Source organism: Panulirus ornatus, chromosome 43 (assembly GCF_036320965.1).
Source record: "Panulirus ornatus isolate Po-2019 chromosome 43, ASM3632096v1, whole genome shotgun sequence".
Lineage (NCBI taxonomy): Eukaryota > Metazoa > Arthropoda > Malacostraca > Decapoda > Palinuridae > Panulirus > Panulirus ornatus.
The window spans coordinates 28,872,647-28,898,931 of record NC_092266.1 but is presented as its reverse complement, the minus strand read 5'-3'; the positions used below and the strand labels follow the sequence as shown (position 1 = coordinate 28,898,931).

General features: G+C 33.5%; 2 protein-coding genes across 2 annotated transcripts in view; one reads left to right on the top strand and one right to left on the bottom strand.

Moving 5' to 3' along the window:
- Smu1 (Smu1 spliceosomal factor) overlaps window positions 1–9,320 on the top strand; it is a 15,338-nt gene extending 6,018 nt beyond the window's left edge. Inside the window, exons 4-11 of the mRNA XM_071687386.1 lie at window positions 629–831; window positions 2,312–2,506; window positions 3,736–3,866; window positions 4,350–4,477; window positions 6,274–6,375; window positions 7,203–7,389; window positions 7,644–7,802; window positions 8,092–9,320. Coding sequence (XP_071543487.1) covers window positions 629–831; window positions 2,312–2,506; window positions 3,736–3,866; window positions 4,350–4,477; window positions 6,274–6,375; window positions 7,203–7,389; window positions 7,644–7,802; window positions 8,092–8,190 — 1,204 coding nt within the window. The 3' untranslated portion in view covers window positions 8,191–9,320. The remainder of the gene's footprint in view (window positions 1–628; window positions 832–2,311; window positions 2,507–3,735; window positions 3,867–4,349; window positions 4,478–6,273; window positions 6,376–7,202; window positions 7,390–7,643; window positions 7,803–8,091) is intronic.
- On the bottom strand, window positions 9,309–26,285 carry mRpL23 (mitochondrial ribosomal protein L23). Its single transcript, XM_071687387.1, has 5 exons — window positions 26,148–26,285; window positions 24,444–24,541; window positions 23,450–23,655; window positions 22,862–22,935; window positions 9,309–10,364 (listed from the first exon to the last, which is right to left on the bottom strand). The coding sequence occupies exons 2-5, from the start codon at window positions 24,455–24,457 to the stop codon at window positions 10,203–10,205; spliced, it is 456 nt and encodes a 151-aa protein (XP_071543488.1). The 5' UTR covers window positions 24,458–24,541; window positions 26,148–26,285; the 3' UTR covers window positions 9,309–10,202.

Sequence of the window (26,285 nt, the reverse complement as noted above, 5' to 3'; positions counted from 1 at the left end):
TAAGAGCGTTCATGAAAATTGAGAATGTTCAAGAGATTGGGGCTTGTGAGTGTTAAATTCCCTCCTTGTACAGTACAAAAAGGTAATTACACCACTCTAGTTAGGATTAGTTGATAAGGTTAGTATGCATTTCAATGTAGCTGTAGCAATTTGCTTTACTATATACGCTTCAAGCTTTTAATTCAAACTGATAGTTGACTATTCAGCTTATTATTTCTAGACCCAGTAAAAATAAATTCCAATTCTAGACTTGAAAAATATTAATATCCTTTAGAAATAACTCCAGGAAGATACAGTACTGTGTTTTTTCTTTTTCTTGGGAGATACTGCATTTCTTTATTTTTGTACCATTCTTTATATCACATGTGATGTGTTATTTAAGGTATGTTTGTGGGATTAGATTAAGGGGTGATAAAGGTAGTGTAATAGAACAGTGAGTATAAGTATCATAGTGAAAGGAGCAAGGATAAGTGGATGTGTAGGGATTTGCAGTGAGCAGAGCTCAGGCATCAGGTTTTCCTTAGAATACATTCATGTGCTGCATGAAATGATGCATGATATGAAATGTCATTTGTCATATTTAGTTGTCTCATTGTAACTAATGATTATATTCCCCTAAACTTTTCAGGTATGTTCATTTGGAAAATTTGATTGCACGTTCATACTTTGATCCTCGTGAAGCTTACCCAGAGGGTGTGACAAAGGAGCGTCGTAGAGCTGCCATTGCAGCTGCACTTGCTGGTGAGGTGTCGGTGGTACCACCTTCACGTTTGCTGGCTCTTTTGGGACAAGCTCTAAAGTGGCAGCAGCACCAAGGACTACTTCCTCCTGGTTAGTAAAGCTTCTGTAACTTTCCTTTATGTTGTATTTGTCATTTACAAAAGAAAATGTAGTAGCCAGTACTTTTTAATACCTAATTAATGAGTGTGTGGAAAGATGTGAGTGTCTGTGAGGGCAAAGATGTGTACGTTTGGTGGTATAGTAATCCCTACAGTGTTGCATGGATGTGAGACATTGGCCCTAAATGAAAACGTATGAAACTGGGTGGATGTAGTGGAAGTGAAATGTCTGAGGACAGTATGTGGTGTTGGTTTGGGCTGAATGGGTAAGTGATAGGGTAATAGAAAGTGTAGTAGTATATATGAGGAGGTTGAAGGGATTGTGCTGCAATGGTTTGGACATATGGAGAGGAAGGGTGAAGAGAGGATGACCAAGAGGGCATGCATGTTTGAAATGGAGGGAATAAGGAAAAGAGGGGAACTGGAGAGGAAGTAGGAGGTAGTGAAAGGTTTGTTGAAGGTGTGAGGCTTGAACATGGGAATATAACGAACTGGAATGATGTGGCATATGTGGGTTGATGTACTGTCAGTGGCCTGAAGCAGGGCGTATGAAATAGTATGGAGAAACCATGGAATGGTCTGTAGGATCTGATTGTGGTTTTGGTGCATTATTCATGACAGCTAGAGAGTGGATGTGAGTGAATTCAGCCATTTTTTCATTTGTTTATGGTGCTACCTTGCTACTGTGGGAAATGATGAACAAGTATGTAAAGAAAATGATACTTCTCTTGCTGTAGTAAGTTAGCTTCAGAAACACTTGCAGAACACCCTCTTTTGCACACATCCACTCTCCAGGTGTCATTTATAATGTAGTGAAACCAGAATTTGCCATCCTCAACCAACCTCCACAGACATTTCCATGGTTTACCCTGACCACTTCATATGTTCTGGCTAAGCATATTGCCCTTTTATTCCACATTGATCCATGTCTTTCAGTCCTGTGCACTTTTCTTTTCCACCTGAATGTTTAGACCCTGCTATCCCAAAGATTCCTTCACTTAATCCATCCATTTCCTTGTCTCCCTTTCCTACTTTCAACACAGATCCAAAGCATCAGTATTTCTTTGCTCATTCTCTCCATATTTCTGAAGTTTTAATACAACCTGGTTAGTTTTCTCAGTCAGACTGCATTTACTACCACACCTGCTGAGAAACAGTGATGTCTCACTCCACATGCTCCTTGATGCACTCAGGACTTTAAATTAAGTTCCTTCCTCAGTGAATGATTTACTTCAGACCCCATGGTCCCACATGGTGACATCCGTTCTTTTGTACCTGAGAAAAGGAAATTTAATGGGAGGAAAGAGGATTGTGAAAGTGTTAAGCTGTACTGTACCTTTGAGATTCAGTATAGGGCACCTGGCTTTATTTACAGTAAACCACATTTTCAGTAAATGCATTGTATGTATGTCTTACTTTTTTATTTTACTGTGTAGGATTTTCATAGATTCACAGGTGCTCTTTTTTTCCAGGCACTCAGATTGATTTATTCCGGGGTAAGGCAGCAATGAGGGAGCAAGAAGATGAAAAGGTACCTACCCAACAAGCACGTTTCATACGCTTCCCACAGAAAGCCCATGTTGAAAGTGCTCATTTCAGCCCTGACGGACAATACCTTGTCACTGGAAGCTTTGATGGCATCATAGAAGTGTGGAACTTTACAACTGGTAAGATTAATTCTTATTTTCTGTCGGTTTCCATGATTTTTTAAAGTTCATTCTTAATATTGTGGCCATGTTTTTGTGTTTTCTGAATTCTTTTCAAGTATGGCACTTCAGGACATACTGGTACTGGAGTGCTTCCTAGAGCTGTACACATGGCTAAGCCTATTGGAATGGACAGAAGAGTAGGACTGGATGGATGACTGGAGAAATTTTGCTTGTTCTTTATCCCTTGTTTCTCTTTCTGTTAAAGTGTTTATCTTTTGGTTAAGCTGGATTTAGGAATCAACTGGCTACTTATGCTTCCATAAAAGTATTATAGTTCTTATAGTAGTAGATCCTGAATCCACAGGAAATTTTTCATGTACTGTAAATGCTACAGCACATTTGATTTTTATTAAGTGAAAAAAAGTTTCAGACTCTGGGATCTAGTAATAGTATGGATCTTGAAGTTCACCTGGCCTTGGAACGTGTCACTGAAGGTTTCAAATTCACAGGCCTTACCTTCTCAGGATGGAAAACTATATTCTTAAGAGTTTGGATGTCTGTTGATATTCGCAAGAATCTGTTTTAGAAATGGAGACTCAGATGCAACTAAGTTGAAAGCTCAGGTTGCCGAGGAAGACTTAGTTGACAATTTAATGTAGTTGATAAGCTGGTTAATGCAGACATCACTTGACTTAGTTAAGGCCAGCAGATGTGGTTAGTTAAGCTATAAGAGGGAAAAGCATCCTGGATTTTTTTTTTTTTAATTGAGTGGGAGGATGTAGTGTACATGCTGCCCATCTTTCTGTGTGACACTTTGTTTATCGATATATGATCACTTGACACCTGCATATCTTTTGTAACTGATAGTTTTTGAAATTGTCTTTTTATTCCTTAAACTATGCTTGAAATTCATGATGATTCAGGTAATATAGGTTATAGCAAGTAGTCTCCTAATGCAGGATGTGATCCAGGGTATATCAGCTGGGTGTAGACTTACATATTTTGTGAAGAAAGTCATGATAAGCTTCCATGATGGTGTTAATGTGATTTGCCTTCTGTTGCCATACACAGGGTTTATGCTGATGTCTGTGGATTTTCCATAGTTCAAGCACAATGTCTCTATAATTGAAAACATTTATGTATCTTTAGTTTTCCATAATTCAAAACATTTTTATATCTTTAGTTCTTGTTCAGCAATGATTGACTTACATTTCTTTTTGACCGCAGTATAATTTCTATTTTAACAGGCAAGATTCGCAAAGATTTAAAGTACCAAGAAAAAGATTCCTATATGATGATGGAGTCGGCTGTTTTGAGTTTGGCTTTCAGCAGGGACTCAGAGATGCTGGCAAGTGGCTCACAAGGAGGTCAAGTAAAGGTACATACTTCCATGTAAAATACAGTTTTTAGGGTGAGAGTAATCAGACACAAAGATATTCGGTTGATAATTTTAGATGGTAAAGGTTTGCAAAAAGATGTAGGAATGTTTTTCTTTGGAGAAAATCTTGATCCTGAATTATTAAAGCACTTTTCATTGCAAAAATAAGTTACTCCAGAATTTAATGTGTGAAGTCAGTGTTTGCGAATAGGGCCTTTTTTGTTTAGTCCTGATGCTACCTTGCTAAGGCAGGACACACACTTGGGTATGAAATATGTTGAAATAAGAAACAAATTAAAAGTAAATATGAATTGGTTGTCTTATTACCTTTGAAATAACAATAAATTTGACACAGCCTTTATTAGGATATTTGCCCTTCTATAATTCAAGTCTAAGTAAGGTTAGGTTAGGGAAACATATATATATATATATATATATATATATATATATATTACAGTAGGCTACACTTGTTTGTTCTTACAGGTTTGGCGAGTAAGCACTGGTCAGTGTTTGCGAAAAATAGAACGAGCACATTCAGAAGGTGTAACAGCTCTTGGATTTAATAAAGACAACAGTCAAGTGATGTCCACATCCTTTGACAATACTCTGAGGTTTGTAAGAATGATTCATGTACATAAAACCAAGTACTGGTTAAGTTTATGTGTTCCAATGAAATGAAAGTTAGGAGACAGCTGAAAGAGAAAAAGAGATTTTAAAATCATTTGCATTGGTCATATATGTGTACAGGCCTTCCTGCTATTCATTCATGGAAAAAGCATGTGTGCAGTGAATTTGTACATAATAGAGAAAAACAGAGATGCATTCTTGACACCTTCCAAAGTAATCCTTTCTTCATTTTTGCCACAAAGGGTATGCAGTGCTTGCCAGTTTCATAGAGATGACATATGTGGAAGCACTGATAAATGATACTGGGTGAAGGTTTGAGCACTGGTTAGAGAGAGCAGATGGTACTAGGTCATCAGGCTCCAACTTTAGAGCTGTTGTGATACCAGGACATCAAGTGGAGATAGCTCTTCAGAGCTCTCAGGTATCATTGGCAGGCAAACTGATGTTTCTGTGGCTCAATGTGCTAATTGTTGTGAAGGCAACAAGTGGGAGATGGGAGCAGCAGAATGCCAGACCGCCAGTGGAATATTTTTGTACACAATATTAACAAAGCCTCCTTTTCAGTTTTTTTTTTTTTTTTTTTTTTTTTTTATACTTTGTCGCTGTCTCCCGCGTTTGCGAGGTAGCGCAAGGAAACAGACGAAAGAAATGGCCCAACCCCCCCCCCCCCATACACATGTACATACACACGTCCACACACGCAAATATACATACCCACACAGCTCTCCATGGTTCACCCCAGACGCCTCACATGCCCTGATTCAATCCACTGACAGCACGTCAACCCCTGTATACCACATGACTCCAATTCACTCTATTCCTTGCCCTCCTTTCACCCTCCTGCATGTTCAGGCCCCGATCACACAAAATCTTTTTCACTCCATCTTTCCACCTCCAATTTGGTCTCCCTCTTCTCCTCGTTCCCTCCACCTCCGACACATATATCCTCTTGGTCAATCTCTCCTCACTCATTCTCTCCATGTGCCCAAACCATTTCAAAACACCCTCTTCTGCTCTTTCAACCACGCTCTTTTTATTTCCACACATCTCTCTTACCCTTACGTTACTTACTCGATCAAACCACCTCACACCACACATTGTCCTCAAACATCTCATTTCCAGCACATCCATCCTCCTGCGCACATCTCTATCCATAGCCCACGCCTCGCAACCATACAACATTGTTGGAACCACTATTCCCTCAAACATACCCATTTTTGCTTCCCGAGATAATGTTCTCGACTTCCACACATTTTTCAAGGCTCCCAAAATTTTCGCCCCCTCCCCCACCCTATGATCCACTTCCGCTTCCATGGTTCCATCCGCTGACAGATCCACTCCCAGATATCTAAAACACTTCACTTCCTCCAGTTTTTCTCCATTCAAACTCACCTCCCAATTGACTTGACCCTCACCCCTTTTCAGTTATGAATATGAAATGTACACAAAAGATTAGCTTTTCATATGTTTGCCATTTTCCATGTTAGTGCAGTAGCTTCAGACACAGATGACTGAGCCTTAGAGGAAAGCTCAACTTCATGACTTTTAGGTAAAAGAAATTGCATGTAATATTCATTTCAGAAATTGATTGTATGATTATCAGGGAAGCTTAAAATCTATGTGAGGAAAGGCAGGGATTTATTTTCAGTTCCTGTTGAAACCCTGATTAATGTATATGTAATTATGTCAGTGTTCAGTCTGTTACTTAGGTTATGAATTAATTTCCACTCACCTACATATATAAGAATAATACTGTAATAACTGATTTTTTTCTCCTCAGAATACACGGGCTAAAATCAGGCAAAACTTTGAAAGAGTTTCGTGGTCACTCATCTTTTGTAAACCAGGCCACTTTCACTCAAGATGGTCATAACATCATCAGGTAAGTCTTAATTCATGGTTAAATAAAATACAAGCTCATTTCATAATCAGTAAGTGTATTCTATATAAAATTCTTTTTTTCATATGTTTTGCACTTCTGTTATGTACTCTTCGCTATTCAGAAGTTGTATTATAGCATTCCAAGCACCTTCATATTTTGGACTTGTGTGTAATTACCTATCTGTATATCACTAGGAGAGAATTTTATTCTCATGGAGCCCCTTCTCTTGTACCTTCTGTACTATGGGAAAACTTTTTAATCTAAGTTCCGAGCAGTTCCCATCGCCACGATTAGATTCTTCCAACCATTTACTACAGTTCCTATCGCCACGATTAAGATTCTTCCAACCATCCATTATCTTTACACTCAACCAATATTTCTTTGCATCTCTCTTAATCAGCCTTTTTCAGCTCGTGCAGAATTGTTTACTGTCAATATCATTCAGATGATAAAAGAACCTAAAGGCTGTTATTAGGATTCCCCTTTTCCTTCTCTTCTTCATATTGGACACCTTTCAATGAAGATCACCTTTTTTAATTCAGGTACCATCTTGATTGCTCTTTGTGTTTGTTTAGGTGCAATGACCAATCCTGAGAGGCTTCACTCTAATCATTTGTATTTTTGAAAATATAAAGAAGTGGATGAGAATGCAGAAGAGTATTATTAGTTAGTCCCATGAAAAAAATATTGTATGAAGCTATCATACAGGAGTAGAAGATACAATTAATTTTTGTCTTCATGTCTTTCTCTGATTTTATGTGAATGCAGTTATAGTCATAACACATAATTTTACTTTAAAATGACTGTTGATAATTGCTCTTTAATAGTGCATCATCTGATGGGACAGTGAAGGTGTGGTCGGTCAAAACTACTGAGTGCATTGCAACATTCAAGTCTCTGGCTGGTGTGACATCTGTGGATCTTCCTGTGTATTCAGTCCACATTCTTCCCAAGAATCCAGACCATATTGTAGTGTGCAATCGCTCTAATACTGTCACTATTATGAACATGCAGGTGAGGTTTTTAAATTACACTCAATAATAGTGCATTGCTTTCATGTAGAATTTTTAAGGCAATAATATGACTCAAGTGAAAATAGTAGCAAGCATTTCTTTGGTTTGAAATTGTTACATCATACTTATTAATAGTGACTATATAAGATAAAGTAAAAGTGTATTAAACTTGAAACTGCTTCTGTGTTAATTTCAACAAATATTTCTATAACTTTCCCTTCTAAAGGAAACAGTATAACCAATTGTGTTAATCAGGGTCAGACGGTGCGTTCCCTATCTTCGGGTAAACGAGAAGGTGGTGATTTTGTGGCATGTGTAGTATCCCCCCGTGGAGAGTGGATCTTCTGTGTTGGTGAGGATCATGTGTTATACTGCTTCTCAACCTCCACTGGCAAGTTGGAGAGAACACTCAATGTAAGTATAGATTATTTTTTTCCTACATAATCACCATTTCCCACATTAATGAGGTAGCCCCAAGAACAGATGACTTAGCTTTAGAGGGAAAAATCCTCACTCAGCCCCCTTCTCTGTTCCTTCTTTAGGAAAAGTAAAACAGGAAGGGAGGATTTCCAGTCACCACATGCCTTAAAAAGATAGCACTTTTGTGTAACTAGTTTGTAGCAGGTAAGGTGTATGAATTGCTTCCAGTGGAAACTGACTATAATTCATTTGTTACCTGTCAATAATAGTTTTTTTTTTTCAGGTTCATGAGCAGTCTGTGATTGGTATGTGCCATCATCCTCATCAGAATCTACTGGCCACATACAGTGAAGAAGGACTCCTAAAACTTTGGAAGCCTTAAGCTTAATGTACAAGTGAATGATAATATATATATATCTTTAAAGACAGACACAATGATCATGGAGATTATTTAAATACATTTAGAAAATTTTTGAATCTATGGACTTTTAAATGAAACTCCATTTGAGTCATTAAGTCCAGATTGCTGTTTTAGGTATATCCTTACAGAATTTTATAGATTAAGTACTGTTGTTTAAGAAATATGAGTAAGTGCGAGTAAAAGCCAACTAATGAGATTTGCTGTAGGATAGTAAGGTGGACTTGGACTGTATGTTTACAGTTAAAAACCTTATACTGGTATGTAAATGTAGACTGTTAAAATGCTAAAGAAATCACTTTAAATTGGGGATATATGTGATTGATTATGTACTGTTGAAATTTAGAGAAGTCTCATGGATTGATGGATTATTAATGTGTGGTATTGCAACAGAAGAGAATAAATTAGCCCTTTGAAAATGTTTTGGATCTCTTGAGTGTTTAAAAGGTGACAAAATTTATTGAACTCATTAGTCTGTTAACAGACTTCACTGCAAGTGGTAACACAAGTGAGAAGCCATTTTCATCGCAGCTATTAACAGACTTCACTGCAAGTGGTAACGTCACAAGTGAGAAGCCATTTTCATCGCAGCTGTTAACAGACTTTACTGCAAGTGGTAACACCACAAGTGAGAAGCCATTTTCATCTCGGCTTTTTCATCGTCAGTGGATGAAAAAGAGTACAACGTTCTTGAGGATCTTCTTACCCCAAATGAGTTCACTTTGCCCTACTCCCATGTGTAACCCCATAAAAGGGGACGTGGGATAAATAATCGTAAGTCAAACAGACTTCACCTGCAAGTGGTACACCACAAGTGAGAAGCCATTTTCATCGCAGCTTTTTCATCATCATTGGATAAAAAAAGAGTACAATGTTCTTGAGGATCTTCTTACCCCAAATGAGTTCACTTTGCCCTACTCCCATGTGTAGCCCTATAAGAGGTCCTGGGATAGATAATAACAATGTTGTAAAGTATAACACCACTATCTGATAAGAAAAGAGATCCTTATGGCTACAATTTTGTGAAATTCATTTTTTAATTTATGCAACCACTGCCTAGCTCTAGGGCACTGAAAAATAAATTTCATACTGTTTTCCCGTCTATTTATAACCAAATCTGCCTCTGAATGTGCATGATGATTTTGTCTTTCTACACATATGTGGTCACAGCTCAATAACTTAAATATTCATCAATAACTCAGTCAGACTTTGGCTTGTAATTGAATTATATAAAGCTTCTCAGGGTTGAAAGGAATGCCATTATCATCCTGCCACACCCTTTTCATGATGCTCCACACACTTCCCTAGAATCCTCCAGCAAAACTGTTGTAAACTGCCTCTACTAGAACAGTTATAGCCTCTCAGCTTCTCTTTAACTTTTCTTGGAAGGAATGCATCACATTTTTTTCACATACTCTTAACCATCGTTTCTCCTTTCATATTTATAACCTTGAAATAAGGTCAACTATATTACCACTGTATGTGAAAAACTGTTTGCTCTCAAACTGTGCATGTCATGCACATTCTTATAAAAGAAACTTGTCTACCCTCTGTCCTTATTTTGTATATTCATGAACATACTTAACAATCGATCTACACCACTCACTCACACCCGCCTATCACTCCCTTTCTATGCTTTGTCTGTTCCTTGTGTACTGATGAGCATCATTATGCTTCCAGCCTGCATGTACATCATTCATGCATACTGATGTACACGGTCCTTATGTTCTTTTGCCACTCACAGTAGCATGCAGAGTATGGTAACACCCTGTTGTATGTTACTGAACTGGCAGATACTTCTAAATAATCAAATCAACCCTGAAATCATGTAGGAATATGCATACGTATTTATTTAATGTAAATGAGTGGTTTCTTAATACCAAAAAGACTATGAATTCAGTCACATTCAAAGACTAGTCTTCATACTTCAAACTATTTCTGAACACAACTATACAACATAATAATTCAGTTTATAATCAAACTCCAAACCAAGTTGGAACTCCTTGACGATGCCTATGTCTTTTGGTATTTTTATCCCATTCTGTCTCAAGAGCTTTAAGTTGTTCCATTTGCTTATCCTCCTCTTCCTGCTTAGCTTCTGGGAACAGGTCTGGAAATTCAAACTTCTCTGTCTTGGGCTGTCAAAATAAGTGGATCTTATAATTCTCCTCAACTAGTAAGATATATGTACACATAAACAAATGCAAAGACATGAACATAAACACAATTGTCATGCATGTGTAATCCAGGCCCCACAAAACTTTCCATGGTTTACCCCAGACGCTTCACATGCCCTGGTTCAATCCACTGACAGCACGTCGACCCCGGTATATCACACTGTTCCAGTTCACTCTATTCCTTGTGCATCTTTCGCCCTCCTGTATGTTCAGGCCCTGATCATTTAAAATCTTTTTCACTCCATCCTTCCACCTCCAATTTGGTCTCCCACTTCTTGTTCCCTCCACATATATCCTCTTTGTAAATCTTTCCTCACTCATCCTCTCCATGTGACCAAACCACTTCAATACACCCTCCTCTGCTCTCTCAACCACACTCTTTTTTATTACCACACATCTCTCACACCATTTCATTACTTACTCGGTCAAACCACCTCACGCCACATAGTGTCCTCAAATATCTCATTTCCAACACATCCACCCTCCTCCGCACAACCCTATCTATAGCCCATGCCTCACAACAATATATCATTGTTGGAACCACTATTCCTTCAAACATACCCATTTTTGCTCTCCAAGATAACGTTCTCGTCTTCCACATATTCTTCAATGCTCCCAGAACCTTCGACCCCTCCCCCACCTTGTGACTCACTTCCACTTCCATGGTTCCATCCGCTGCCAAATCCACTCCCAGATATCTAAAACACTTAAATCGCTGTCTCCCGCATCAGTGAGGTAGCACAAGGAAACAGACAAGTAAATGGCCTAACCCACCCACATACATAACGCCCACACATGCACATCTTTTCTTTCTTTAATACTATTTGCCATTCCCAACATTAGCGAGGTAGCATTAAGAACAGAGGACTAGGCCTTTGAGGGAATATCCTCACCTGGCCCCCCTTCTCTGTTCCTTCTTTTGGAAAATTCAAAAAACGAGAGGGGAGGATTTCCAGCTCCCCGCTCCCTTCCCTTTTAGTCGTCTTTTACAACACACAGGGAATACATGGGAAGTATTCTTTCTCTCCTATCCCCAGGGATATACACATATATATATATACACATATACAGACATATACAATTCAGTGTATACATACATATACATATATACACATGTACATATTCACACTTGCTGCCTTCATCATTCCCAGCGCACCCCACCACACATGAAATAACATTCCCCCTTCCAGCGAGGTAGCGCCAGAAAAAGACAAAGAAGGCCACACTCATTCACACTCAGTCTCTAGCTGTCATGTGTAATGCACCGAAACCACAGCTCCTTTTTCTCCTCCAGGCCCCACAGACCTTTCCATGATTTAACCCATACACTTCACAATCAAAACAACATACATATAATAGGGAGCTAAAGCTGACTACATAAAGAGATTAAACATGAAAATACTAAAATGAGAGGCAATAGAGACTGAAAACAAACAACTAAATATGAAGAGCGTATCATGTACAAGTCTGCATCACTAAAATGGCCAAAACTTATTACAAGATTATATAATATTCCAGCTTTTTTTAGCAAAATTTCTTTTTTGTAAGATACTTTCCTTTTTAGAGAAATTTTCCCACATTTATTTTATATAATGGGGCCTTTGTTGTCTTCCTAGCGCTACCTCGTGCACATGAGGGGGGAGGAGGTTGTTATTTCATGTGTGGCAGGGTGGCAATGGGAATGATTCTTATTCAGCAGACGTAAAAGCATCTCTGCTGAGATTTTCAGGAAAATCTATTTTTTCAAAAAAATAGAGAAAAATCCAAAGCTATAGCCTAGGATAATATTTTGCACAGATCTTCAACTTCTTCAGATTTTAATGAAAATCTGGGTATAAGTGGTATTCTATATGGTGATTAAATATATCGAGTCAAAAGACTGCATTTCGTAAAACTAAGCGCTTAATTACATACTTAATATTAATCATAATCATATCAACATACTAATTACTCGACTAATTACAAGAATTTTAACGTTTTGATTACTGATTCTTAAACACCAGACGTAAAATCATCTATGCTGAGATTTTCAGGAAAATTTATTTCATAAAAAATCAAGAAAAATCCAAGGCTATAGCCTTGGATAATATTTTTCTCAGATTTTCAACTTTTTCAGAATTTAATGAAAATCTGGGTATGTGGTATTCTATATGGTGATTAAGGATATCGAGTCAAAAGACTGCATTTCCTAAAATTAAGCGCTTAATTACACACTTAAGATTAATTATAATTATATGTTAATTACTCGACTAATTACAGGAATTTTAAGGTTTTGACATCAGATTCTTATGATGAAAATCATAATTATGATGATGAAAATCTGGGTATAAGTGGTACTCTATATGGTGATGAAATATATCGAGTCAAAAGACTGTATTTCGTATAATTAAGCGCTTAATTACATACTTAATATTAATTATAATTATATCAACATGCTAATTACTCGACTAATTACAAGAATTTTAACGTTTTGACTACAGATTCTTAATCAGCAGACGTAAAATCATCTATGCTGAAATTTTCACGAAAATTTATTTCTTAAAAAAATCAAGAAAAATCCAAGGCTATAGCCTTGGATAATATTTTCCTTAGATTTTCAACTTTTCAGAATTTAATGAAAATCTGGGTATAAGTGGTATTCTATATGGTGATTAAGGATATCGAGGCAAAAGACTGCATTTCCTAGAATTAAGCGCTTAATTACAGATTTAAGATTAATTATAATTATATGTTAATTACTCGACTAATTACACGAATTTTAAGGTTTTGACATTAGATTGTTATTCAGCAGATGTAAAAGCATTTATGCTGAGATTTTCAGGAATATCTATTTTTTCAAAAAAATCAAGAAAAATCCAAGGCTGTAGCCTTGGATAATATTTTGCACAGATTTTCAACTTCTTCAGATTTTAATGAAAATCTGGATATAAGTGGTATTCTATATGGTGATTAAACATATCGAGTCAAAAGACTGCATTTCGTAAAATTAAGCGCTGAATTACATACTTAATATTAATAATTATATCAATATGCTAATTACACGACTAATTACAAGAATTTTAACATTTTGACCACAGATTCTTATTCAGCAGACGTAAAATCATCTATGCTGAAATTTTCAGGAAAATTTATTTTTCAAAAAAAATCAAGAAAAATCCAAGGCCTTGGATAATATTTTCATCAGATTTTCAACTTCTTCAGAATTTAATAAAAATCTGGGTATAAGTGGTATTCTATATGGTGATTAAGGATATCGAGTCAAAAGAATGCATTTCCTAAAATTAAGCGCTTAATTACACACTTAAGATTAATTATAATTATATGTTAATTACTCGACTAATTACAGGAATTCTAAGGTTTTGACATCAGATTCTTACTCAGCAGACGTAAAAGCATTTATGCTGAGATTTTCAGGAAAATCCATTTTTTCAAAAAAATCAAGAAAAATAATATTTTGCTCAGATATTCAACTTTTTCAGAATCTAATGAAAATCTGGGTATAAGTGGTATTCTATATGGTGATGAAATATATCGAGTCAAAAGACTGCATTTCGTACAATTAAGCGCTTAATTACATACTTAATTATAAATATATCAAAATGCTAATTACTCGACTAATTACAAGAATTTTAAACTTTTGACCATAGATTCTTATTCAGCAGACGTAAAAGCATTTATGCTGAGATTTTCAGGAAAATCTATTTTTTCAAAAAAATCAAGAAAAATCCAAGGCTATAGCCTTAGATAATATTTTGCTCAGATATTCAACTTTTTCAGAATCTAATGAAAATCTGGGTATAAGTGGTACTCTATATGGTGATGAAATATATCGAGTCAAAAGACTGTATTTCGTATAATTAAGCGCTTAATTACATACTTAATATTAATTATAATTATATCAACATGCTAATTACTCGACTAATTACAAGAATTTTAACGTTTTGACTACAGATTCTTAATCAGCAGACGTAAAATCATCTATGCTGAAATTTTCACGAAAATTTATTTCTTAAAAAAATCAAGAAAAATCCAAGGCTATAGCCTTGGATAATATTTTCCTTAGATTTTCAACTTTTCAGAATTTAATGAAAATCTGGGTATAAGTGGTATTCTATATGGTGATTAAGGATATCGAGGCAAAAGACTGCATTTCCTAGAATTAAGCGCTTAATTACAGATTTAAGATTAATTATAATTATATGTTAATTACTCGACTAATTACACGAATTTTAAGGTTTTGACATTAGATTGTTATTCAGCAGATGTAAAAGCATTTATGCTGAGATTTTCAGGAATATCTATTTTTTCAAAAAAATCAAGAAAAATCCAAGGCTGTAGCCTTGGATAATATTTTGCACAGATTTTCAACTTCTTCAGATTTTAATGAAAATCTGGATATAAGTGGTATTCTATATGGTGATTAAACATATCGAGTCAAAAGACTGCATTTCGTAAAATTAAGCGCTGAATTACATACTTAATATTAATAATTATATCAATATGCTAATTACACGACTAATTACAAGAATTTTAACATTTTGACCACAGATTCTTATTCAGCAGACGTAAAATCATCTATGCTGAAATTTTCAGGAAAATTTATTTTTCAAAAAAAATCAAGAAAAATCCAAGGCCTTGGATAATATTTTCATCAGATTTTCAACTTCTTCAGAATTTAATAAAAATCTGGGTATAAGTGGTATTCTATATGGTGATTAAGGATATCGAGTCAAAAGAATGCATTTCCTAAAATTAAGCGCTTAATTACACACTTAAGATTAATTATAATTATATGTTAATTACTCGACTAATTACAGGAATTCTAAGGTTTTGACATCAGATTCTTACTCAGCAGACGTAAAAGCATTTATGCTGAGATTTTCAGGAAAATCCATTTTTTCAAAAAAATCAAGAAAAATCCAAGGCTATAGCCTTGGATAATATTTTGCTCAGATATTCAACTTTTTCAGAATCTAATGAAAATCTGGGTATAAGTGGTATTCTATATGGTGATGAAATATATCGAGTCAAAAGACTGCATTTCGTACAATTAAGCGCTTAATTACATACTTAATCTTAATTATAAATATATCAAAATGCTAATTACTCGACTAATTACAAGAATTTTAAACTTTTGACCATAGATTCTTATTCAGCAGACGTAAAAGCATTTATGCTGAGATTTTCAGGAAAATCTATTTTTTCAAAAAAATCAAGAAAAATCCAAGGCTATAGCCTTAGATAATATTTTGCTCAGATATTCAACTTTTTCAGAATCTAATGAAAATCTGGGTATAAGTGGTACTCTATATGGTGATGAAATATATCGAGTCAAAAGACTGTATTTCGTATAATTAAGCGCTTAATTACATACTTAATATTAATTATAATTATATCAACATGCTAATTACTCGACTAATTACAAGAATTTTAACGTTTTGACTACAGATTCTTAATCAGCAGACGTAAAATCATCTATGCTGAAATTTTCACGAAAATTTATTTCTTAAAAAAATCAAGAAAAATCCAAGGCTATAGCCTTGGATAATATTTTCCTTAGATTTTCAACTTTTCAGAATTTAATGAAAATCTGGGTATAAGTGGTATTCTATATGGTGATTAAGGATATCGAGGCAAAAGACTGCATTTCCTAGAATTAAGCGCTTAATTACAGATTTAAGATTAATTATAATTATATGTTAATTACTCGACTAATTACACGAATTTTAAGGTTTTGACATTAGATTGTTATTCAGCAGATGTAAAAGCATTTATGCTGAGATTTTCAGGAATATCTATTTTTTCAAAAAAATCAAGAAAAATCCAAGGCTGTAGCCTTGGATAATATTTTGCACAGATTTTCAACTTCTTCAGATTTTAATGAAAATCTGGATATAAGTGGTATTCTATATGGTGATTAAACATATCGAGTCAAAAGACTGCATTTCGTAAAATTAAGCGCTGAATTACATACTTAATATTAATAATTATATCAATATGCTAATTACACGACTAATTACAAGAATTTTAACATTTTGACCACAGATTCTTATTCAGCAGACGTAAAATCATCTATGCTGAAATTTTCAGGAAAATTTATTTTTCAAAAAAAATCAAGAAAAATCCAAGGCCTTGGATAATATTTTCATCAGATTTTCAACTTCTTCAGAATTTAATAAAAATCTGGGTATAAGTGGTATTCTATATGGTGATTAAGGATATCGAGTCAAAAGAATGCATTTCCTAAAATTAAGCGCTTAATTACACACTTAAGATTAATTATAATTATATGTTAATTACTCGACTAATTACAGGAATTCTAAGGTTTTGACATCAGATTCTTACTCAGCAGACGTAAAAGCATTTATGCTGAGATTTTCAGGAAAATCCATTTTTTCAAAAAAATCAAGAAAAATCCAAGGCTATAGCCTTGGATAATATTTTGCTCAGATATTCAACTTTTTCAGAATCTAATGAAAATCTGGGTATAAGTGGTATTCTATATGGTGATGAAATATATCGAGTCAAAAGACTGCATTTCGTACAATTAAGCGCTTAATTACATACTTAATCTTAATTATAAATATATCAAAATGCTAATTACTCGACTAATTACAAGAATTTTAAACTTTTGACCATAGATTCTTATTCAGCAGACGTAAAAGCATTTATGCTGAGATTTTCAGGAAAATCTATTTTTTCAAAAAAATCAAGAAAAATCCAAGGCTATAGCCTTAGATAATATTTTGCTCAGATATTCAACTTTTTCAGAATCTAATGAAAATCTGGGTATAAGTGGTACTCTATATGGTGATGAAATATATCGAGTCAAAAGACTGTATTTCGTATAATTAAGCGCTTAATTACATACTTAATATTAATTATAATTATATCAACATGCTAATTACTCGACTAATTACAAGAATTTTAACGTTTTGACTACAGATTCTTAATCAGCAGACGTAAAATCATCTATGCTGAAATTTTCACGAAAATTTATTTCTTAAAAAAATCAAGAAAAATCCAAGGCTATAGCCTTGGATAATATTTTCCTTAGATTTTCAACTTTTCAGAATTTAATGAAAATCTGGGTATAAGTGGTATTCTATATGGTGATTAAGGATATCGAGGCAAAAGACTGCATTTCCTAGAATTAAGCGCTTAATTACAGATTTAAGATTAATTATAATTATATGTTAATTACTCGACTAATTACACGAATTTTAAGGTTTTGACATTAGATTGTTATTCAGCAGATGTAAAAGCATTTATGCTGAGATTTTCAGGAATATCTATTTTTTCAAAAAAATCAAGAAAAATCCAAGGCTGTAGCCTTGGATAATATTTTGCACAGATTTTCAACTTCTTCAGATTTTAATGAAAATCTGGATATAAGTGGTATTCTATATGGTGATTAAACATATCGAGTCAAAAGACTGCATTTCGTAAAATTAAGCGCTGAATTACATACTTAATATTAATAATTATATCAATATGCTAATTACACGACTAATTACAAGAATTTTAACATTTTGACCACAGATTCTTATTCAGCAGACGTAAAATCATCTATGCTGAAATTTTCAGGAAAATTTATTTTTCAAAAAAAATCAAGAAAAATCCAAGGCCTTGGATAATATTTTCATCAGATTTTCAACTTCTTCAGAATTTAATAAAAATCTGGGTATAAGTGGTATTCTATATGGTGATTAAGGATATCGAGTCAAAAGAATGCATTTCCTAAAATTAAGCGCTTAATTACACACTTAAGATTAATTATAATTATATGTTAATTACTCGACTAATTACAGGAATTCTAAGGTTTTGACATCAGATTCTTACTCAGCAGACGTAAAAGCATTTATGCTGAGATTTTCAGGAAAATCCATTTTTTCAAAAAAATCAAGAAAAATCCAAGGCTATAGCCTTGGATAATATTTTGCTCAGATATTCAACTTTTTCAGAATCTAATGAAAATCTGGGTATAAGTGGTATTCTATATGGTGATGAAATATATCGAGTCAAAAGACTGCATTTCGTACAATTAAGCGCTTAATTACATACTTAATCTTAATTATAAATATATCAAAATGCTAATTACTCGACTAATTACAAGAATTTTAAACTTTTGACCATAGATTCTTATTCAGCAGACGTAAAAGCATTTATGCTGAGATTTTCAGGAAAATCTATTTTTTCAAAAAAATCAAGAAAAATCCAAGGCTATAGCCTTAGATAATATTTTGCTCAGATATTCAACTTTTTCAGAATCTAATGAAAATCTGGGTATAAGTGGTACTCTATATGGTGATGAAATATATCGAGTCAAAAGACTGTATTTCGTATAATTAAGCGCTTAATTACATACTTAATATTAATTATAATTATATCAACATGCTAATTACTCGACTAATTACAAGAATTTTAACGTTTTGACTACAGATTCTTAATCAGCAGACGTAAAATCATCTATGCTGAAATTTTCAGGAAAATTTATTTTTTAAAAAAATCAAGAAAAATCCAAGGCTATAGCCTTGGATAATATTTTCCTCAGATTTTCAACTTTTCAGAATTTAATGAAAATCTGGGTATAAGTGGTATTCTATATGGTGATTAAGGATATCGAGGCAAAAGACTGCATTTCCTAAAATTAAGCGCTTAATTACATACTTAATATTAATTATAATTATCAAATGCTAATTACTCGACTAATTACAAGAATTTTAAAGTTTTGACCATAGATTCTTATTCAGCAGACGTAAAAGCATTTATGCTGAGATTTTCAGGAAAATCTATTTTTTCAAAAAAATCAAGAAAAATCCAAGGCTGTAGCCTTGGATAATATTTTGCTCAGATTTTCAACTTCTTCAGAATTTAATGAAAATCTGGGTATAAGTGGTATTCTATATGGTGATTAAATATATCGAGTCAAAAGACTGCATTTCGTAAAATTAAGCGCTTAATTACATACTTAATATTAATTATAATTATATCAAATGCTAATTACTCGACTAATTACAAGAATTTTAACGTTTTGACTGCAGATTCTTATTCAGCAGACGTAAAATCATCTATGATGATATTTTCAGGAAAATTTATTTTTTAAAAAAATCAAGAAAAATCCAAGGCTAGCCTTGGATAATATTTTACTCAGATTTTCAACTTTTTCAGAATTTAATGAAAATCTGGGTATAAGTGGCACTCTATATGGTGATTAAGAATATCGAGTCAAAAGAATGCATTTCCTAAAATCAAGTGCTTAATTACACACTTAAGATTAATTATAATTATATGTTAATTACTCGACTAATTACAAGAATTTTAAGGTTTTGACATCAGATTCTTATTCAGCAGACGTAAAAGCATTTATGCTGAGATTTTCAGGAAAATCTATTTTTTCAAAAAAATCAAGAAAAATCCAAGGCTATAGCCTTGGATAATATTTTGCTCAGATATTCAACTTTTTCAGAATCTAATGAAAATCTGGGTATAAGTGGTATTCTATATGGTGATGAAATATATCGAGTCAAAAGACTGCATTTCGTACAATTAAGCGCTTAATTACATACTTAATATTAATAAATATATCAAAATGCTAATTACTCGACTAATTACAAGAATTTTAAACTTTTGACCATAGATTCTTATTCAGCAGACGTAAAAGCATTTATGCTGAGATTTTCAGGAAAATCTATTTTTTCAAAAAAATCAAGAAAAATCCAAGGCTATAGCCTTAGATAATATTTTGCTCAGATATTCAACTTTTTCAGAATCTAATGAAAATCTGGGTATAAGTGGTACTCTATATGGTGATGAAATATATCGAGTCAAAAGACTGTATTTCGTATAATTAAGCGCTTAATTACATACTTAATATTAATTATAATTATATCAACATGCTAATTACTCGACTAATTACAAGAATTTTAACGTTTTGACTACAGATTCTTAATCAGCAGACGTAAAATCATCTATGCTGAAATTTTCAGGAAAATTTATTTCTTAAAAAAATCAAGAAAAATCCAAGGCTATAGCCTTGGATAATATTTTCCTCAGATTTTCAACTTTTCAGAATTTAATGAAAATCTGGGTATAAGTGGTATTCTATATGGTGATTAAGGATATCGAGTCAAAAGACTGCATTTCCTAAAATTAAGCGCTTAATTACAGACTTAAGATTAATTATAATTATATGTTAATTACTCGACTAATTACACGAATTTTAAGGTTTTGACATTAGATTCTTATTCAGCAGATGTAAAAGCATTTATGCTGAGATTTTCAGGAAAATCTATTTTTTCAAAAAAATCAAGAAAAATCCAAGGCTGTAGCCTTGGATAATATTTTGCACAGATTTTCAACTTCTTCAGATTTTAATGAAAATCTGGATATAAGTGGTATTCTATATGGTGATTAAACATATCGAGTCAAAAGACTGCATTTCGTAAAATTAAGCGCTGAATTACATACTTAATATTAATAATTATATCAATATGCTAATTACACGACTAATTACAAGAATTTTAACATTTTGACCACAGATTCTTATTCAGCAGACGTAAAATCATCTATGCTGAAATTTTCAGGAAAATTTATTTTTCAAAAAAAATCAAGAAAAATCCAAGGCCTTGGATAATATTTTCATCAGATTTTCAACTTCTTCAGAATTTAATAAAAATCTGGGTATAAGTGGTATTCTATATGGTGATTAAATATATCGAGTCAAAAGACTGCATTTCGTAAAATTAAGCGCTTAATTACATACTTGGATAATATTTTGCTAAGATTTTCAACTTCTTCAGATTCTAATGAAAATCTGGGTATAAGTGGTATTCTATATGGTGATTAAATATATCGAGTCAAAAGACTGCATTTCGTAAAATTAAGCGCTTAATTACATACTTAATATTAATTATAATTATATCAAAATGCTAATTACTCGACTAATTACAAGAATTTTAACGTTTTGACTACAGATTCATATTCAGCAGACGTAAAATCATCTATGCTGAGATTTTCAGGAAAATTTATTTTTTTAAAAAAAATCAAGAATAATCCATATTTTGCACAGATTTTCAACTTCTTCAGATTATAATGAAAATCTGAGTATAAGTGGTATTCTATATGGTGATTAAGGTTATCGAGTCAAAAGACTGCATTTCCTAAAATTAAGCGCTTAATTACATAATTAATATTCATTATAATTATATCAATATGCTAATTACTCGACTAATTATAAGAATTTTAACGTTTTGACCACAGATTCTTATTCAGCAGACGTAAAATCATCTATGCTGAGATTTTCAGTAAATTTATTCTTTTAAAAAAAATCAAGAAAAATCCTTGGATAATATTTTTCTCAGATTTTCAACTTCTTCAGAATTTAATGTAAATCTGGGTATAAGTGGTATTCTATATGGTGATTGAATATATCGAGTCAAAAGACTGCATTTCGTAAAATCAAGCGCTTAATTACATACTTAATATTAATCATAATTATATCAATATGCTAATTACTCGACTAATTACAAGAATTTTAACGTTTTGACCACAGATTCTTATTCAGCAGACGTAAAATCATCTATGCTGAAATTTTCAGGAAAATTGTGTGTATATATATGTATATGTTGAGATGTATAGGTATGTATATTTGCGTGTGTGGACGTGTATGTATGTACATGTGTATGTGGGTGGGTTGGGCCATTCTTTAGTCTGTCTCCTTGCGCTACCTCGCTAACGCGGGAGACAGCGACAAAGCAAAATAAATGTATAAATAAATATAATTTTCTTTTATTTTATAGTTCCATGGAAACAAAAAACAGCTCCAGAAGCTGATAAATTTTTTTGGATGTGTGAAGGAGAAAAAAGTTGAGATCAAATGTAAACAAGAGGTAATGGGATGAGACAGGACAACTGAAGAGCAAGTTCAAATGGGGAGGACCTAGAGAAAGCTAGAATGGATATGGTAGCACATGGAACCTTGGGGTCAAAAGTGAATTACTGGCTGAAGATAAGTATCTTGAGATGTTCCAGAACATCAAAAATGAACACGGAAAACAATATTAGATACTTAATTCATAATCTTTCTGTGCTTATGCAAACACCTGTCAGGAATATAGAAAAGAACAATAAGAAACCAGTGAATACCAAATGAACTGGTCTTTAACCTTAACTCAATTTCTTACTAAAAATTTCAGTCTGACTCATTTTGGAATTTTTTTGTCCATCTGTATCTATAATAATTTCAAGATCAAACACATATAAGCATGCAACTTTTGTGGGGATTAACTTTACTGGACAAGTGTCTCAAACTCTGCAAGCAGATAAATGGGGAGGGATGCCCGATTCTCTGACGCAGACTTATTAAACTGCTACCATTACCACCCTTCACCCTTATTCGTAAAATATAAGCAAAAATACAACAGTTGGCATTATTCATAAAACCTGAAATTACTTACCAAGGTTACATATGCAACTTTATAATCATCCTCCTTGATGAGATAGCCTTTTAATTTGTTTCTCACCACGTTTCCTGAAAACACATTGAGCATATATCATATCACAGGTTAGTCAACAAATTATTATACCATTTGTTAATATGACTGTTTGTGTATGGATGGGGTGGTAAGGGAAGGGAATGCAGGCTCTTTGAAAAACTGCTCTGTTTATTACTGATATAAAGAATCACATAATACAGTAACAGAGTATGATTACCAGTGTGAAGTGCTCCTATAAATAAAAAAGGAAGATGGAAACATTCTACAGTAACTGGTTATTCATGTTATTTAAATACTCATTTGCAAACCTAAGTAATAAATTCTGAAGTAATGGAATAATAGACTTCACTGAAATAATCTTTTTCTTATTACTGAAGTTATATGCATTTTGCTATTTGTTATTTTGGCCCATTACTGATGGAACTCATACCTGTAGTGTAATCATATTGCAAATGGCAATACATATATAGTGCAAATTTACTTTAAAAGAGTCTAATATTGAGTAAGATTTAAAACAAATCAAATGTAGCAAAAACTAAATGTACTTACCCATTTTTACATGTGTAACAATATTTTCCACAGGGACATTATAAATCTTTTCCAAATAGTTTTTTATATCAAATTTAGTCATCTGCATTGACACAACAAACTGGACAACATTGGCAGGTTGCTGTTCAGCTGGCTTCACAAGTTTCATAAAGAAGTTTGGAAGGAAAACTCTCAACTGCGGATTCCCTTGACGGTATAAAGGGTACCTGCAATACATTTGCAAGATGTCAAAAATCTTACTATACATTGAAAACCTGAATCAAACAGGGAAATGAGTACAAGGAAAATAAATTCAAATTCCTCCATTTTCATTACAACATAATTCCAGGCATGTTTCTTCAACATTTTTTTACAATCAAGGTGTAAACATGAAACCAATGAAGTAAAATCATATGAATTAAATATGAAATAAAAATCTACCAAGATTCAGAGAAAACCAGAAACATTATACCTTAGATATCAAATAATTTACTGATACTGACCTATACCATAACTCTCATTGTGCAACCGATTTTATGAACTTGTCCCCATATAAATTTTCAGTGTGCAACAAATTTTTCCAGCCAGTCCCCAAATAAACAGATTAACAAAGCACCAGTTCCTAGCAATAGGTTCACCATTAATACTACTACTAATAATAATACAGTTATCTTTATACAGAGAGAAATACCAACACTTATTCCACTATTTCACAAAAAAATCTATTCATTTACTTTGGCTATTGATCTCTATTGAAGCAGTCTATTAAAAATTCCATTATCATTGATTTGACAAACAGCTATCATTATTTTCTCATATATTATGGTCAGAGATGTCAGAGCCTATGCTTATACTTCTGTTGTCACATTATTCCTTTCAAAGCAAAGAACATCCACAGACTAATGATAACATCAATTACAGTGCAACTGCTACAAGAATGAAACTTCTTGTGAAATAATATTTGTATATCTATACACAAGTATGGCATATGTTAAAGGGAAAACTTTTAACTTACCATCTGCTTGACATCTTTGCAACCTTGTCCTTTAAGTGTTCGTTGTTTCATAGAATTTTGCTTATTACCACCTGCTACGTCTACTGCAGACTTCCTTGCTGGAAATAAATTTAGTCTCTGTAGATTTATTAATTACAGTCAATCTGTTACAGAATTCCTGTTTGTAATAAAGCAGCAGTGTTATTTCAACAGAACTGTTTCTGAGCTACTACAGTACACTCATATCAAAAGTTCTGAGCAAAGGTTCAAGATTAAGATCAGCACAAACTCATGACTATCATTACTTATGATTCCAACATTCTATTTCTTATGTGAATTCAATATATATAGAAATTTCACTGTTAACAAATCAAAGATGTCTGTGATATACTTTATCTATCAAGATACCTCCGTTAACTTCAGAGATCAGCAATTATGTAACACATTAAATATTTCTATATTTAAATCAAAACTGTTTTCAAATGTATTTATAAATACATTTTGGGTATTCAATCAAATCTCTATTTCATGTTTAAAAAAAAGTATCTTTCTCATACCTGTATGCTGCTTCCTACATTAGCTAGTAGTGCCAGGAACAGATTATGTAGCTGTAGTGTGCAATGCACTGAAACCACAGCCCCCTATCTACAACCAGGCCCCACAGACCTATCTATGGTTTCCACCGGCTGCTTCACATGCCCTAGCTTAGTCCAATGACAGCACTTTGACCCTTGTATACCACAGTGTTTAATTTACTTAATCCCGTGCACATCTTACAGCCTCCTAAATGTTCAGGCCCTAACCACTTAATACATTTTTCACTCCATCCTTCCATCTCCAATTTGATCTCCTTTTTCTCTCTAATTTGGAAACACCTTTTTTTTTGTCACCCTCTCTTCACTCATTCACTATGTCCAAACCTTTTCATCACACTGTTTTCAGCTCTTTCAAGAACACTCTTCATATTACTTTATATATTAGTATTAAAAAACAAACAATATCTAAATACATCTTCAAACACATTCTTAATGGAAAACCACAAACCCTGCACATGGGCCAAAAAGCAATGGATTCTTACCACATGCAACTACTTTCTTTCTAAAGGATTTATTATCAGTGTTACAATATGAAAATATGTCTTAACAAAGCACCAGAACTTTAACAATCACCTATGAGACAGAGCATGGCGGTATATGAATACCATATTACTGCATACTATAACCCTCCAAATAAATCTCTTCCACTAATTATATGCACTTCTAAAAGTCTGTGTGATTTCTATAGTGTCCCTAAACTAGAACTTTACTTCTGCCACTATATGCTTAGTTAGTGCTTATGGTTCATCAACTGCCAAAGTCATTAAGACCATCAGCTACATCCACCAACACCAAGCCAAAAATCATTAGCACCTTCAGTAGTTAAAAGAGATACTTCGACGACCACATACTTTACATAGAGACCGTGTCAAAATATTTTCACGGCAAATACCTTGGGCATCAGAGCCACTGTGATACAGAACAGCTTATGAGGACGTTCTTCTGGGTATAAGAAATGACAGTGATGAATAAACCTAGTCATTAACATTATCTTACCTGACTGACCGCTACTTCATGTGTACACAACCGCTGGTAATATTATGACAACCACAAAACCCTCTTCAAATACTTTGAATATCAATGACAAACGTACCATACACATAACTGAATCTCATGGTATAGAACCTACCTTTATCCTTTCTTATTCAACATTAAGTAACAAAATGCAGCAATGGCCTATGGCACCCCAACCGGATCCTTGGCTCATGTAAACAAACAACGGGTCTGTGGGAATCCCCCGACCGGCGCATCTGCTCATCTGATTAGC